This window comes from Ambystoma mexicanum, chromosome 1q, assembly GCF_040938575.1.
Source record: "Ambystoma mexicanum isolate Mex_15411 chromosome 1q, UKY_AmexF1_1, whole genome shotgun sequence".
NCBI classification, from domain to species: Eukaryota; Metazoa; Chordata; class Amphibia; order Caudata; family Ambystomatidae; genus Ambystoma; species Ambystoma mexicanum.
This window is the reverse complement of record NC_090922.1, coordinates 243,789,207-243,803,405: the sequence shown is the minus strand read 5'-3', so window position 1 is coordinate 243,803,405 and position 14,199 is coordinate 243,789,207. Positions and strand designations below refer to the sequence as shown.

The following is a 14,199-nucleotide window of genomic DNA, read 5'->3' as shown; positions in this document are numbered from 1 at the left end:
ATCCTCCTTGGGTGTGGGAGAGTCACTTTTCTGTCTCTTAGGAGCACTATTCGTTGATGTTGAGGGAAGTTCTTTAGTTTGCCCTTTTTTTGAAGCCATATGTGTGTCAAGTATGGGACACCAAGTTGATGATGACGTACTGCTAATTTCTTGCAATATTAGAGACAGCTACCTCCTCGATGTGCTGCGTTTGAAGTAACTTTGGTAGAAGTGCACAAATGCCTCACACATACAGCTCAGCAGCTTGTTCAGCATTTCATTCTACTACGCAACGCCCCAAAAAATATATTTTTCCAGAATAGCTGCGCTCAAGTTAAATACGTATATTGTATTTGTGCCAGAGTATTAATTAGCAGGAACAAAGCCAAGCAGGCGCATGTGATATAGACACTTTCTTCATATATTTATCAGCAGATTCTTTAACAGCATTTCCCACAAGTAGAGCTGCATTTATCCTTGAGATTTCCAAAAGTTATGTGCCACAAAGCTATATTTTTCTCTGTATATTCACATAAGATATATTATGCAGCATAGATTAAATCTTGATATATTTTCTATTGCAGAGGATTGTGGGATTCATATACTTGTATCCACATATCTTCAGTAATGGGTGCACACTGTTTATGAAGTGTTAAAAAAGAAAAGGAAAAAAGAAAGAGGGCACATTTGATCTATAAATGACTTTGCCGTGTGCTTAAAATACCCTATAGTTCTTGCGTTACGCGTATATTGATAGTTCGGCCTCTGTAGTCCAAGAAACAAGCTTCTTAACTGTAGCGGGCCGCCCACGTCGCGTTTGCCGTGTCAGCTGACAGAACGCGCTGGCTCAGTACTCACTCGAGCTCGCTGTCAGGAGGCCGCGCCCTCGGTTCACTCGTTAGATCCCTCTCTGCATCTCCCGGGCCGGACTGAGGGACAGGAAACTCTACAAACACCGCAGAAATGCCTCGCTAAGGACCGCTGTGGGCTGCACGTTATATTTGCTTCAAACATTTTTTAAATAAGTATATTTAAATTCGCCAGAGCGGGAGCACTGACTATGCTTCCGTCTACATCAGTGATTGGTGTGGTATCTTGGATGTTGTTTGAGTGCATGTGTGAGTGATGATGCTTGTGGAATGCTCCTGTAGAGCATAGAGTGTTGGGGCACCTGGGGGTTCTACAAGTTACAGTTAGTGGACTTGGAGCTGGGCAGGGAACCAGGGTGGAGGCCTATTACCATCTGCCCTACTTACCACCTATTCTATGGAACTTAAGAAGTGAATAAAGCCTGTTTCCATTTGTACTTACCTGGGTCAGCCTGGTTCTTGCTTCTTGTTGTTACTGGCTCAGGACAGATCCTGCAGGAGGTAGGATACATCACTTGGCCACGCCCCCCTCAAGTGCGAATGTTGCCTGGCTTTCTTCTTTCTGGCTGGATAACATGAAGAGCAATATGCCCCATGCAATCATCCTCTTAGTGTCCTTTGGTACGGCAGCTTAGTGAGTTAATGCACCCACTGCTGAGATATGCATGGTACAGTTGTGAAACCCTGGCATGGCCGATTCAGCTTCTTTTGATTCATAAAATGATTTGTATGGTGCGAGATGAAAAAAATAATGCACGTTGTGAGTGTCCTGCAATGCCATGAAAATGTGCAGTCTCCCCGTGCAACAGCCTTACTATCCAACGTGTCCCTCACTTCCAAGAAAAGCGACCATGCATTGAACTATCTCGCCCCTTCACCCCTCGGTCTTGCAGACTTTCTGCACTTTCCTGATTGCCAAATAATCCGACAGGTGTATCAAGAAGCATTTCAAACACAAAGTGCTGCTGGGCGAGCAGGGACGTCATTTGGGGGTCGCCAGGGGTTCCATTTGCGGCCCCTCAGGTGCCCCTTGCTACCCCTAGAAAACAAAAGATTTGTTTTAAAAACTTTTTTTTTCAACTTTTTTTTTCTTTCTAAATGTAAACTCATGGGGTGTGGCCAGTGTCATGTAGCTCTTTATTTTTGTAGTGGCTGATTTTCTTGTTCAGCCTTCTTAAAGAAAAAAAACGGGGTTCCACAAGCGTATGACTTTGAGCAGTGACGCCAAATAAGAAAGGATAGGAATAACACATCATTGGTCTTTCTGGAATTCTATCCAATAATTGCTAGAATCATAAAGGTTTATTTCCAGGCACACTTCAGGGGGTGAGTCACTGATTTAGCCTGTTCTTAAACACCTCAACTCAGCCCTCCACCCTTCTGAGGTCAATAAATGAGTAACAACACAGGTTGGTTGTCATTGTAAGTATATGTGTTCTATGTAAAGCGCTTAAGCGGAAGTGCTATATAATATATTGTTATCATTTGGCCTTGGACGTCTGCTTGCATTCACAGTCATTTGGTAATATGGGGCTATACACAACGATATTAACGATACATATGGTGATCCATTCTTCTATGAAATGTATATCACATTACAGTGATATCGCAGCCATATGTTTCGTAGGGTACTTAAGAATAATATATGATGTCCCTTCCTGTTTTGTCAAGGGCGTGAAAGGTTGGTTCCATCGCTTCCCGTGATGTCATTTCAAGGAGGTCAAAGGTCATGTGATGTAACTTCCGCTACCCCTGGCATTTTGGTGAAATGACGTCTCTGTGGGCGAGAATGTTTATAATTCGGTGTCAGGAGCCAGAACTGGTACATGAGTTCATTCCAAATGAACTGTCATGAAGTGTATAGGGGGAGGGTCCAGGAGAGTGGGTGGGGGTGCATTGTGTAATGTGATATTTCTTCTTTTAGATTTCCTTTCCCATTTTGGGTTGCTCTTGGGGTGGGAAGGAGTTGCCTCCTGCCTCCTGTACCTAACCACTGCAATGCTGGTACATTGGGCTACACAGAGGGGTGGAATAGGATGGGGGGAAACACACCATACCATTATAGGTGGGTATTGTTCGGAGATCCTAGTGACATCATAGACAGCTCAAGCTGCACTCTCTCTGCCTATCCAATGAAACCCCTTGGTGCAATATATGCCCACAGTTCATTGGTACTCATCTATAATTCTATATGGTGTTAACTACTTAATGATAATAATTGTATTCTCCTCGGAAAGATGAAAATAAAAGCCAGACGTTTGACTGTGCCCATTGGTCACGCACTGACTTTTGCAGCAGGCGACCAACGCACCGAGCTATCCGCTGTGGTGCCTCGTGACTGTTCAGAAATAGGGAAACCAGGCAGCTGTGGTGCTCTGGCTACAGGGCACGGGGAGTGGGGGTGGCGGTGGGGGGGGGGGAACTCTTTTCCAGCTCCTCCCTCACTTCACCTGCTGTACTTCTAAGTGGTCGCGCCTATCGTTTTAATAAAGAAACATTAAGCTTTCGTTTTTGTGGTACGGTCTGAGCCGCGGGGATTGGAATGCCCTCCGTGCTCTGTTTACACAAGGCAGAGACATTATTTGCCAAACAGCAATTTTGTTTGCTAAAGAAGTCGGCGAGCTGAATAGTACGCAGAAACACGATTGTGCGTGTGAAAGCCTCTCTGTGCATTTTTACTTCCTCTTAGGTTCTGGGTGGTGACCTATGCAGAATAATAATTGAAAAAAAGGGGAAGGTTAAAGTCCTGCCTCCGCGGCTTGGCACTCAGCTGCGACACTCGACTTCTCAGTCACCCGGCTCAGTGAAACCGAGAAGTCAGCCAGGCAGCACCTGCACCGCTCCCTACCAGGACCGTGGCAACAAGGGCGGGGGACCGCGTTACGAGAGGCCGCCTCGGAGCAGGCCCGGCCGCAGTGCCGGGGGAAGGAGTCGGCCGCAAACACGCCCCCCACCCCAGCTGGGAGTGTGACAGGAGAAACTGTGGAGCGGGCAGGCTCCACGTGCAGATGGCTCACCCTCTCTTCAGACCTGGCAGATCGGTGTGGCTACTAGTGACGGTAAGACAGCAACATTACCCGGCCGTGGTTAGCGCCTGCTGACACGTGTTAAATAGCTCGTGCTCTGGAAGATGGTGTCGTGGTTGGAACATGGGAAGAAGTTGCTGGTGCGGACAACTTGTGCGCAGTGGTGTCTGCTGTGACCCTTTGTTGACATGCCACCAATATATTAAAAAGTGTCTGGCGTGGAAAGCCTTTGGTCATGTCAATGAAGAGCGGTGACAACCATGCTTTGCAATATTAGTGTCTGCTGTCTGTGGACACACAGTGGACTCAGTGGACAGACATGCTAAAGGTAGCATGTATTAAGATTAGGAGTTGCTGGCGTGGGCGGCCCATGCTCACTGTGGAGCGCTGGATTCTGCAAATCACATTTTCAGGGCTATCGTGTGTTGAAGTGCGCATAGCATGGGATGTGAGTGGCAGTGAGGAGCAGTGACCTCTGCCTCCCTCTGTGCTGTAGTTGAAGTCAGTCGCATTCCAAGATATCACTAGGAGAGTGAGACCCGCCTGTGTTCATATTTGAGCTCGGTTCCGAGGTGGGGGTCTTCCTCTGGAATCTAGGCGTCAGATCCTGTTGTAAGATGGACTCTCCTTCGGGAAGGGTTCTAGGTGTGCCTTTACCCACGGTCTTGTTATAGAGCTTTCCCGTGCCCTCAAAATGACTCTTTATGCTTTCACCATCTCTATGTCCAGGAAGCACTTTTATTACTGTTGCTTTCATCAGTTCTCTTGGTGTCCCTGCATTCAAGATGTAGTTCCTTGTCGAAGAACACATCGCCAAAGTGTTTGCTTGACCCTTTGGATGGAATAGAGCCCTGTGCATAACTCATTTCCAGTGCTGGCCAATGGCCACACCAAAGCTAACAGAACTCGGAATCTTCTTCATTCCAGGCTGCAATCCCAAGAGGCCTCGGTCTACTTGTCCTCCCTTAGACCGCCTGATAGCTTTGCTCATCTTGCTCTCCGAATCATTGCACCACACGCTGACTTGGTGCTAAGCTCTGCCATGCTCCAGTCTATGCCCAGCTTTGCCCCCCACACCCTTAGGGCCTGATTCACAAAAGCGTTTTGCAATGTTGCCATCCCTTAGGAAAACGCTCTGTGAATCAGGCCCTTAAACGCCAGATGCCTATGCAGCTATGGCCGACATATTCTGTGAAAAAGTTTGGCGTGGTCCTCTTGTTTTTATTATTTTCATTTTTAAAGCGCTCACACAGCCCGGGGGCATCGAGGCGCTGTTACAGGATTATGCCTCTTAGTTGCGTATTTATAACGCGCTTAATACTAAGCACGGACCCGGGGATCGAACCTGTGTTGCTTCGTGTCGTCTTGTTTCCAAGGTGTGCACGTTGCTGCTCAGCTATCCTCCCGGGATAACTTTCCCATTCTCCCTGCTTCCTCTGCACCCAACCCCCATTTATCCTGTGCGAGCTCCACCATATTCTTTGCCCTTTTCTGCTGACGTATTGTGTGCGCAAGGAATGCTCTGCTTCACAGGTTGCCCAACCTTTTGAGAAATTGAGGAGTTTCCTAACACTTCTTTCCGCTGCTGCGTCCTGCCCTATTCACTGGTCTCATTGGTAACGTTGGACTTTCTGCAAGCCATCCAAAATGGTCTTCTTGTCTTCCTCCTTCCTCTATGCACCTCTCACACTCTTGTTGGCCACTTCAGACTGTAGCCTTGTTTAGCTTCTTAATGCAATATTATGCTCCTTTTGAATTGGCAATTCTCAGGGGGCAGCAGTCTTTAACCCTCCCCAAAATCTGTACTAAACTCAGCAGCTTCGATTTTAACCAACATGGAGGACTGTGACGTGATGTGAGTATTTCTGATTGTAACATTGTTGCTGCCCAGTTGCATGGCTTTGTGTACCCATGCAGTGCTGTGTACAGGAAAAATATGCCCACTCCTCAAAAAACTCACATTGATTCTGACGATCTCGCAGACTATTGACCGATCACGATCCCTCTATTCATTGAAAAAATCATTTTGAAGACAGTTGATAACCAACTTCGTGATTGGATTAACCAACACGGCCTGTTCCACGATTACCAATCTTGGCTATGACCAAAAAGTAGCACACAAAAAAAACAGGTATTAGATTACTCTCTTCAAATCATGGACAAAGTTGACCCATGCCAGCTGATCCTCCTCGACCTCTCTGCCATGTTTGACATGGTTGATCACATCACTGACTAGACTACTGACGAATAGAGTGAGCTTCTCAGCCCAGTTCTCAACTGTTCGCATCTTACCTCTCGAGCAGACACCAAGTGATACAGATGGTCAACTTCCAGTCAGAGCACTGCCCGGTCACCTGCAGAGTCCCACAAGGATTAATACCCACACAGTGATCTCTAATCTAAACATGGAGAAGTTCGGATCACTTCTCACTGACTGTGACATCTCCCTCCACCAATGCGTCAATTATATTTAATGTTACCTAAACGTCAGCGCTACACGGGACATTTCATGCCGCAGGTATTGCCTCACATTCATACATGCCTGGATGACAAGCACATACCTGAAGGTCAATCCCACAAAGAGCGGATTTGTTCGACTTGGTCACCCATCTAAGCAGGACACAATTGGAGGTTGGCTAAAGGATATGGACCTTGATGCTTCACACTTCACCCGGCCCCAACTGCCAAATCACTGTGTTCAATACAGACAACACTCTCTTCTTTCGAAAACATATCAACCATGAAGTCCCAAACCACCTGGTATCAGCTACCCTACCTCTGCAAGATAAAACTCTTCCATCCACCCAAGGATTCCAGAACCACAGTACAGGCAAAGCTAAGCTCCAACATCTGTTGCAGCAAAACCCTCATCACCAGTGTTCTGGTGATGCACCTGGCCTCAATTAGAGCAGCGCAACACGATGCAGCACAACTCCTCAGAAAATGGAACAAGAAATTCAACCACATTTCCACCATTCACTTTTCCAGGTGTCAAGCCATCGTTAGGCTCAAGACAAAATTGGTGATTAAAGATAAAAATGGGAAACAACATTATGTCCTTGGACGTTGAACTTCCTTATGGCCATAACACCACCTTTCTGTCATCACAGTAACTTCCAACCTTTTCAAACGAATACTTTGATGAACCTGTCGTCCTTAAAGATGCGTTCAGACTCCTGCATCTGAACACAATACTCTTGAGTTTAAGAATGTTATGTTTGTTACATAACCACACAAATGCAACATATTGAAAGCTATTCCCTCAAGCTCCCAAAATGTTGGGAGAGATGTGATGTAGCGGTTTAGCTGTTATCTGTAGAACTACTTTCGCACTTTACCATACGGCGTGATCCTAGGCTACGTGCTTATCCCCCGCTGCACCAGTGGACCCAGTGAACGAAATTGGCAGGCATGGATTTGAAGTCAACATTGAATAGCTAAGTAAAAAACCTGGAAATGCTCTCCTCGTGGGAGTGGATCCCATTATAAGATGGTTTCCAAACATTTAAGGAACTGTTTATGAAGTTAATGATATAGCCTTACGGAGAGTGGGCTATTAGCGTGCGAAAAACGACATGGCCACTCCTCTGGTCAAAAGTTGGGGAATGGTCATTAGCCCAGACACCATCCTATGAGGTCTGTGGGGTTATTTGTACATAGTGGCAATGGCAGTATAGGTTCTGGAGTTGTGGTGATAAAGTAAAAAAATGTTAGTTTAATATTGAGAAAAGTAAAGGGACAAGACACGTAAATAAATTGTGGATTCATTTTGGAGTATTTAAATGCAAAGTTTTTCTTTATATAGTGGGCATATCACGGTACAGTAGGCAAGTAAACAGTTTCTCTAAAGTGAACATATGTTTTGTTTACGCCGCAGTGAACAAACAAGGATCGTCCCAGAGAGGAAGTGACTTTCTGGAAGAAACTGTCTGGGAAATTGCATTGCTCTTTCTTGCTTACAGCGGAATACATTATGTTATCTCCCTTTCTGCGTCTGAAGCTAGAATGTTTTTACATATAGTCAATATCAGCAGGTATTGACTGCCTTCCGAGCATTATGATGGGCTGAGAAGAGGTCAGTAATGATTTCCACGTGCTAAAACTAACTAATATCTTTTTCGGACATTATGGAACTTAAGGGATCCCTATTATATTTTCCCCAGAAAGAGCACTTTTACCCAACATGGGACTAAGTACTATAGAGGAGGGGATTCTCAGGGATTCCTAAAGATAATCTCTGCTGATTAATATTTTCATTTCATAATCTAAATTAAGTTTGGATGAGAATTGGGTATTCATTGAAAGGATGAAGAATTGAGCAGATGTCGTTTCAAAACCAGTGAAACAATGCATTTGCCCAGTTGACTTATTTTCTTCTAGATAAAGGTGCTGGGAGCTGTCATTTAGTAACAGATTGTTAAACAGATCTGAAATGTGACTGAACCTGCCCTCATCCCGACCGGCCATTCAGAGGCACAGGCCTGTCGCGCGTTCCCCAGATTTCCCTGTAGATCATTCACTCTGCTTCTTGTAAGGGCTTTAACAGCTAGCATTGGTGCAAGTGTAAAAACCACGATAGACCATTGTGGGCCCTCGCTCACCCCAAATGTTGCAACAAGAAAGATACCTGTTCTGGGTGGGTGCTTCCCACCCCTCCCTCCCCCCCGGGATAACCCAGGCCTAGGGATAGCGCATTTCTCTGCCCCACTGTTGTAATGTAAGTTAGTCTTGTACCACTGCTGATGGAATGTTGGTGCATGCATGATAGATAGCTCAGGAGAATGTTGAGTGGGTGATTGTGTGAGTGTTCTATGAATGGCAGTTGGGGGTATGGGCTGTGAGTGAAAGGCTGCCCAGTGGCTCTGTTCCTGTCTCTGTACCTGTAGTGTCCACTTGCGATTATCTGAATTGTTACTCTACATACTGAGAGTAAGCAGATCTTATACATATGTATATATGTACAATAAAGCCTTCCTGGACTAAACTACGTGGCTCCACAGCTGGTCTGCGTATGTGATGTCAGAGCTTATCTTAATACTTAACACTCACTCATCCACTTTGACATCTAGAGCTGGTGTCTGTTATATCCGCCCTACGTCCCGCAGCGCGGTGACGTAGGGCCGTCTAATAAAAGCCCCACCCCCGATAGTGGGAGGCAGTTCCGGGCGAATGCAACACAGCGTGTGGGTGTCCTCTTTTGTCCGCGCTTCTGCTGATGCCGCACCCGAGGCCGCACGGCCTCCTGGACCGGAGCCAGCCCCACATGCGGGGCCCTCCGTAATGTAATACATAACAATGGCGACGAGGAAGTAAACGAGCAACCACGCGCTCGAGAACAATTCACACGTGGATGCCCCAAGGACGTCCCAAACGAATTTTTGGACACCTGGTGGGGGGCCACAGAGACGACGTGACCCCCCCAAAAAAATTAAAAAAAAAAAAAAAAAAGAATTTTTTTCCTCTCTCAAGCCCTCTCCCTCCCAGGGGGGTCGAGAAATTTTTTTTTTCCTCTTCTCTAATTTCTCCCGCATGGCGCACATGCCACAAGGCGCCCATCAGACAGCGCACAAGTGCGAGTGAGCACATTCACCACGAAAGAACATTCCCCACTGCAAAGTGCGGACGAACCCATAAGGCAGGACAACATAAGGCCAGCACGACAGCATGAACTACAAATCAAAGGTACGTGACACCATGGCGGCTGGGACATCAACTCCTGGACCCTCCACGCCATCCAGGATTGCGGCAAACTTGTCGATGGCGTCGCCACCACCCCGCACACAGGGCAGTTCGTCGACGCTGGTACAACCCTTCGACCTGTTCACCGACCCATCATCCAGTGGACCCCGATGGCAATTATGGCTACAAAAGTTCGAGATGGCCATGGAATGCAAAGACATCACGTCATCCAGAAAGATGAAAGCTCATCTACTCCACAGTGTGGGCGACGAGGTGCTACGCATCTTCAACTCCCTGAACATTGATGATGGCCAGGACGCATACCTGAGTGCAAAGGATGCTCTAACGGCACACTTTCTCCCACAACTGAATCCAGACTATGAGACTTTCATTTTTTGCACGACCATCCAGGCCACTGATGAGACTCTAGACGCCTACCACACGAGGCTGGGGAAACTGGCCATGTCGTGTGAGTTCACGAACACTGAGAGGGAGATTAGAAGACAAATCATAAATGGCATACATTCGGAGAAGCTGAGGCGACTCGTGCTCAGTGAGAAAGGCATCCCTCTACAACACATCCTGGAACTGGGTCGACAGCGGGAGCTTGCCCACTCCAGGGCCGCCAACATGGAAGCAACACTACAGAAACTGCAGCCGTCCCTCTCCATAGCAATGGTCGCCCAGATCTCCGACAGACAAGTTATGAGAGGTGAAGGTGGCGGCAGCCACACCCAGAACAGGTGGCAACCTCGAGCACCAGGACCCACGGAATGTGGGTGGTGTGGTGGCCAAAGACACGGAAGGCGAAACTGCCCGGCGCAAGGCACCACGTGCGGAGCGTGCGGCAGCAAGGATCACTACGCGAAAGTGTGCAGATCAGCGAACACGCCGCTACAGCCCCCGCAGGGCTCTCAGGAAAAGGGGTCACCGAAAAAAAAGAAGCAAGCCAGCGCAAGGAGGGTTGCAGTAGTCAACTCCTCGACAGAAGAGGAAGGGGATGATCTCTCAGCCATACTGCAAACGGCAGGCAAGGAGTGCGAAGAAAAGGGCCGAAAGGTATACCTGGTATCTACACTGAACCAGGGTCCAGTACCACCGCCAAGAACCGCCAGGCGGCGAAGATGCACGGTCACCATCCAAGGCCAGTACGTACAGATGACCATCGACACGGGAGCCTCGGTAAATGTCATGCCAACCAGTGTTTTCCAAACCCTAACACCACCACCTGAACTCAAATCCACAGACACCCGTCTGTTTACCTACGGCAGCCGGAGACCCCTACCAGTCATCGGGAGGTTCCGCACCACTCTTGAACATGGCAAACATAAGGTGTGGTCAAAGATATATGTCGTGAAGGCGGGAATCGAAAGCCTACTGAGCGGAGATGCGGCTGAAGACCTAGGCGTGGTCAACTTCATCTGCCAGATTGACAACGCAGCCGAAGTCGAGAACTTTCTCAAGCAACACCCCAAGCTACAGAAGGGGATAGGCTGTCTCAAGGGAAAGACTATCAAATTACACATTGATCAATCGATACAACCACGTGCGGTGAGACACCGGAGAACACCGTTCCGCATGAGGGAACAGGTAGAGAAAGAGCTAAGGACACTGGAAGCTGCCGGCATCATTGAAGAGGTCACGGGACCAACACCGTGGGTCTCCCCAATGGTGGTCACAAGGAAGCCCAAACAGCCCGGAAAAGTCTGGATCTGCATTGATATGCGCCTGCTCAATGCGGCCATAAAAAGGGAACGACACATAACACCAACAATCGATGAAATCATCACCGACCTCACTGGGTCATGCGTGTTCTCGAAGGTGGACCTAAAGGCGGGGTACCACCAACTCAAGCTACACAGGGAGTCGCGCTACATTACCACTTTTTCAACCCACCTAGGTCTGAGGAGGTACAAGCGCCTGAGTTTCGGCATCTCATCGGCCGCAGAAGTTTTTCAACAGACCATCCAGGAGGTCATCAGAGGCATACCAGGGGTATTGAACGTGAGCGATGATATCCTGATACATGCACCAGACACCAAGGAACACATCACGAGACTCAAGACACTCCTGGGCAGGCTGGAAGAAGCCGGACTCACAATCCATCGAGAAAAGTGCGAGTTTCTAAAATCCGAAATCACTTTTTTTGGGTACAAATTTGACCGCACCGGCATCTCACCTGATCCACAAAAAGTAGCGGACGTCCAAGCTGCTAGTCCCCCAGCGACCCCCACCGAAGTACGCAGTTTTATGGGAATGGCCACATACTGTGGCAGATTCATCCGAAACCTAGCAACCCTATCTGAACCGCTACGAGAACTAACAAAGGTCAGCACTAAGTGGGACTGGGGGCAGGAATGCCAGGAAGCCTTTGAGAGTATTAAAGACTCCCTGTCGACTGAAACCAAGATGGCCTACTACGACACGGACCTCCCGACAGAACTATTCGTGGATGCCAGCCCAGTAGGACTTGGAGCAATCCTGATGCAGGTCACAACGGAGGGCGAGAAAAGACCGATCGCATATGCATCCAGGGCACTCACAGCAACGGAACAAAGGTACTCCCACATAGAAAAAGAGGCCATTGCCGTACTATGGGGGTGTCGACACTTCCACATGTATCTGTATGGGCGCAGGTTCACGGCAATCACTGACCACAAGCCCCTACTACTGATCTTCATCGGGTCATCGGCGCACCCACCGGCTAGAATCACCAAGTGGCTGCTACACCTCCAGCAATATGATTTCGAACTCGTCTATCAGCCGGGCAGTGGAAACCCGGCAGATTTCCTTTCGAGACACCCACGGCCAGCTACTCAGCAGGAAGTTCTGATCGCCGAAGAAACGGAGGAACACATTTGCCATGTGGTTCGCGCCATGAGGCCCAAAGCGGTGAATATTGAGGACATTGCAACAAAAACCCAGAGTGACCCCTGTTGCGACCTGGTGAAAGATGCCATCATGTCAGGAAACTGGAAGGAATTCATGATGCACACCCGCAACAGAACCGAGGGGGCTAGGGAGTTCCTATCTGGAATGTTCACGGTTCGACAGGACCTCTCAATCACCAAAGGAGGGCTACTGCTAAGGGGTGATCGCATCATCATACCGCCAAAGTTGCAAGACAGGATAGTAGCCTTAGCACATGAAGGACACCAAGGTCTCGCAAGAACAAAGGCCCGGGTCAGACACAGGGTGTGGTTCCCTCACATCGACGATCGTGTCGAAGGCCTAGTAAACACATGTTTGCCCTGCCAGATAACGGGTGGGCCCCCAGATCCAGAACCGATTCTGTCGGCTGAGCGCGGCCGGGCACGATGGGAAGCGATCAGTATTGACTTTTGCAAAATCAGAGAGGGTCTACATCTACTGGTGGCAATTGATGATCACTCACGCTATCCAGAAGTCGAGATACTGGAGCCCACCGCCGCGGAAGTAGTCATCCCGGTGATAGAAAAGATGTTTGCCACTCATGGTCTGCCCACAACCATCAAGAGTGACAATGGACCCCCATTCACAGGGGAAGAATTCAAGCAATATCTACAGGAACTGGGCATCAAATACCACCACATCATGCCAAGGTGGCCACAGGCCAATGGGGACGTCGAGCGTTTTATGAGGACCATCAACAAGGTGCTAAGAGTATCAAGGGCAAACACCAGCCTGTGGAAGATCGACCTATACCGGTTCCTGCGGAACTATCGGGTCACCCCACACAGCACCACGGGCATACCACCTGCTGACCTCATGTTCGGAACAATCATCAGATCATCGATTCCCCATCACCCAAGCAGGACCCCCGATGACGTCGATAATGCCCGCATGGAAATGAGGGGAAGACGTGCCAATGCTCTCATGAGTGCCAAAAGAAGAGCAAGGCCGTCCGACCATCGAGTGGGTGACCAAGTCATCATGCTACAAAACCCCACGAAGTCCAAGCTAGACACCAGGTACGAGGAACTGCCATGGACTGTCAGCAACCGGCGCGGGACCATGATAACTGTGACCCGGGGACGCCGGAAAGTGACAAGGAATGCCTCCTGGTTCAAGCCCGTGCCCTGCACTCTCTGGACGGATCGCGAGGGCCGTCAAGACGACGACAACTCACAACAGGACAGCGAAGAGCCGGCACAAGACCCAGAAGAAGAAGCCGCATGGGACCGCAGCTGGCAACCGGAGAGCCTGCCCGGCGGTGGGGACACACGCAGTGAAGGTGAGCAGATTCACGAGCTGAGCGGGGACAGCCCCCAGGTGAAGCGGTATGGTCTGAGAACCAACACGAGGCTGCCCGCGAGGCTGAATGACTATGTATGTTGAGCAGGACCCCGTCGCCAGGCATCCCACACAAGGGGGAGCTGGTATAGTGTGAAAAGGGAACTGGTGTCAGGAGTTTGAAGTTGAGTATGTTGATTGTGTTGATGTTAAGTTAATTTGAAATAAAGGAGGAATGTTATATCCGCCCTACGTCCCGCAGCGCGGTGACGTAGGGCCGTCTAATAAAAGCCCCGCCCCCGATAGTGGGAGGCAGTTCCGGGCGAATGCAACACAGCGTGTGGGTGTCCTCTTTTGTCCGCGCTTCTGCTGATGCCGCGCCCGAGGCCGCACGGCCTCCTGGACCGGAGCCAGCCCCACTTAAGATTCCTTTG

The 14,199-nt window shown here is 48.8% G+C and overlaps 1 protein-coding gene across 6 annotated transcripts in view; it reads left to right on the top strand.

Moving 5' to 3' along the window:
* Window positions 1–3,493: 3,493 nt before the first annotated feature.
* The window catches only part of PTPRH (protein tyrosine phosphatase receptor type H), a 687,535-nt gene continuing 676,829 nt past the window's right edge, over window positions 3,494–14,199 (top strand). For 2 of the 6 annotated variants that reach the window (XM_069638121.1, XM_069638138.1), the window contains exon 1: window positions 3,499–3,907. In XM_069638121.1, the coding sequence (XP_069494222.1) occupies window positions 3,857–3,907 (51 nt within the window). In that variant the 5' untranslated portion in view covers window positions 3,499–3,856. Of the gene's footprint in view, window positions 3,908–14,199 lie in introns of all 6 variants that reach the window. The other 4 variants (XM_069638112.1, XM_069638104.1, XM_069638130.1 and 1 more) reach the window with 4 other exon arrangements.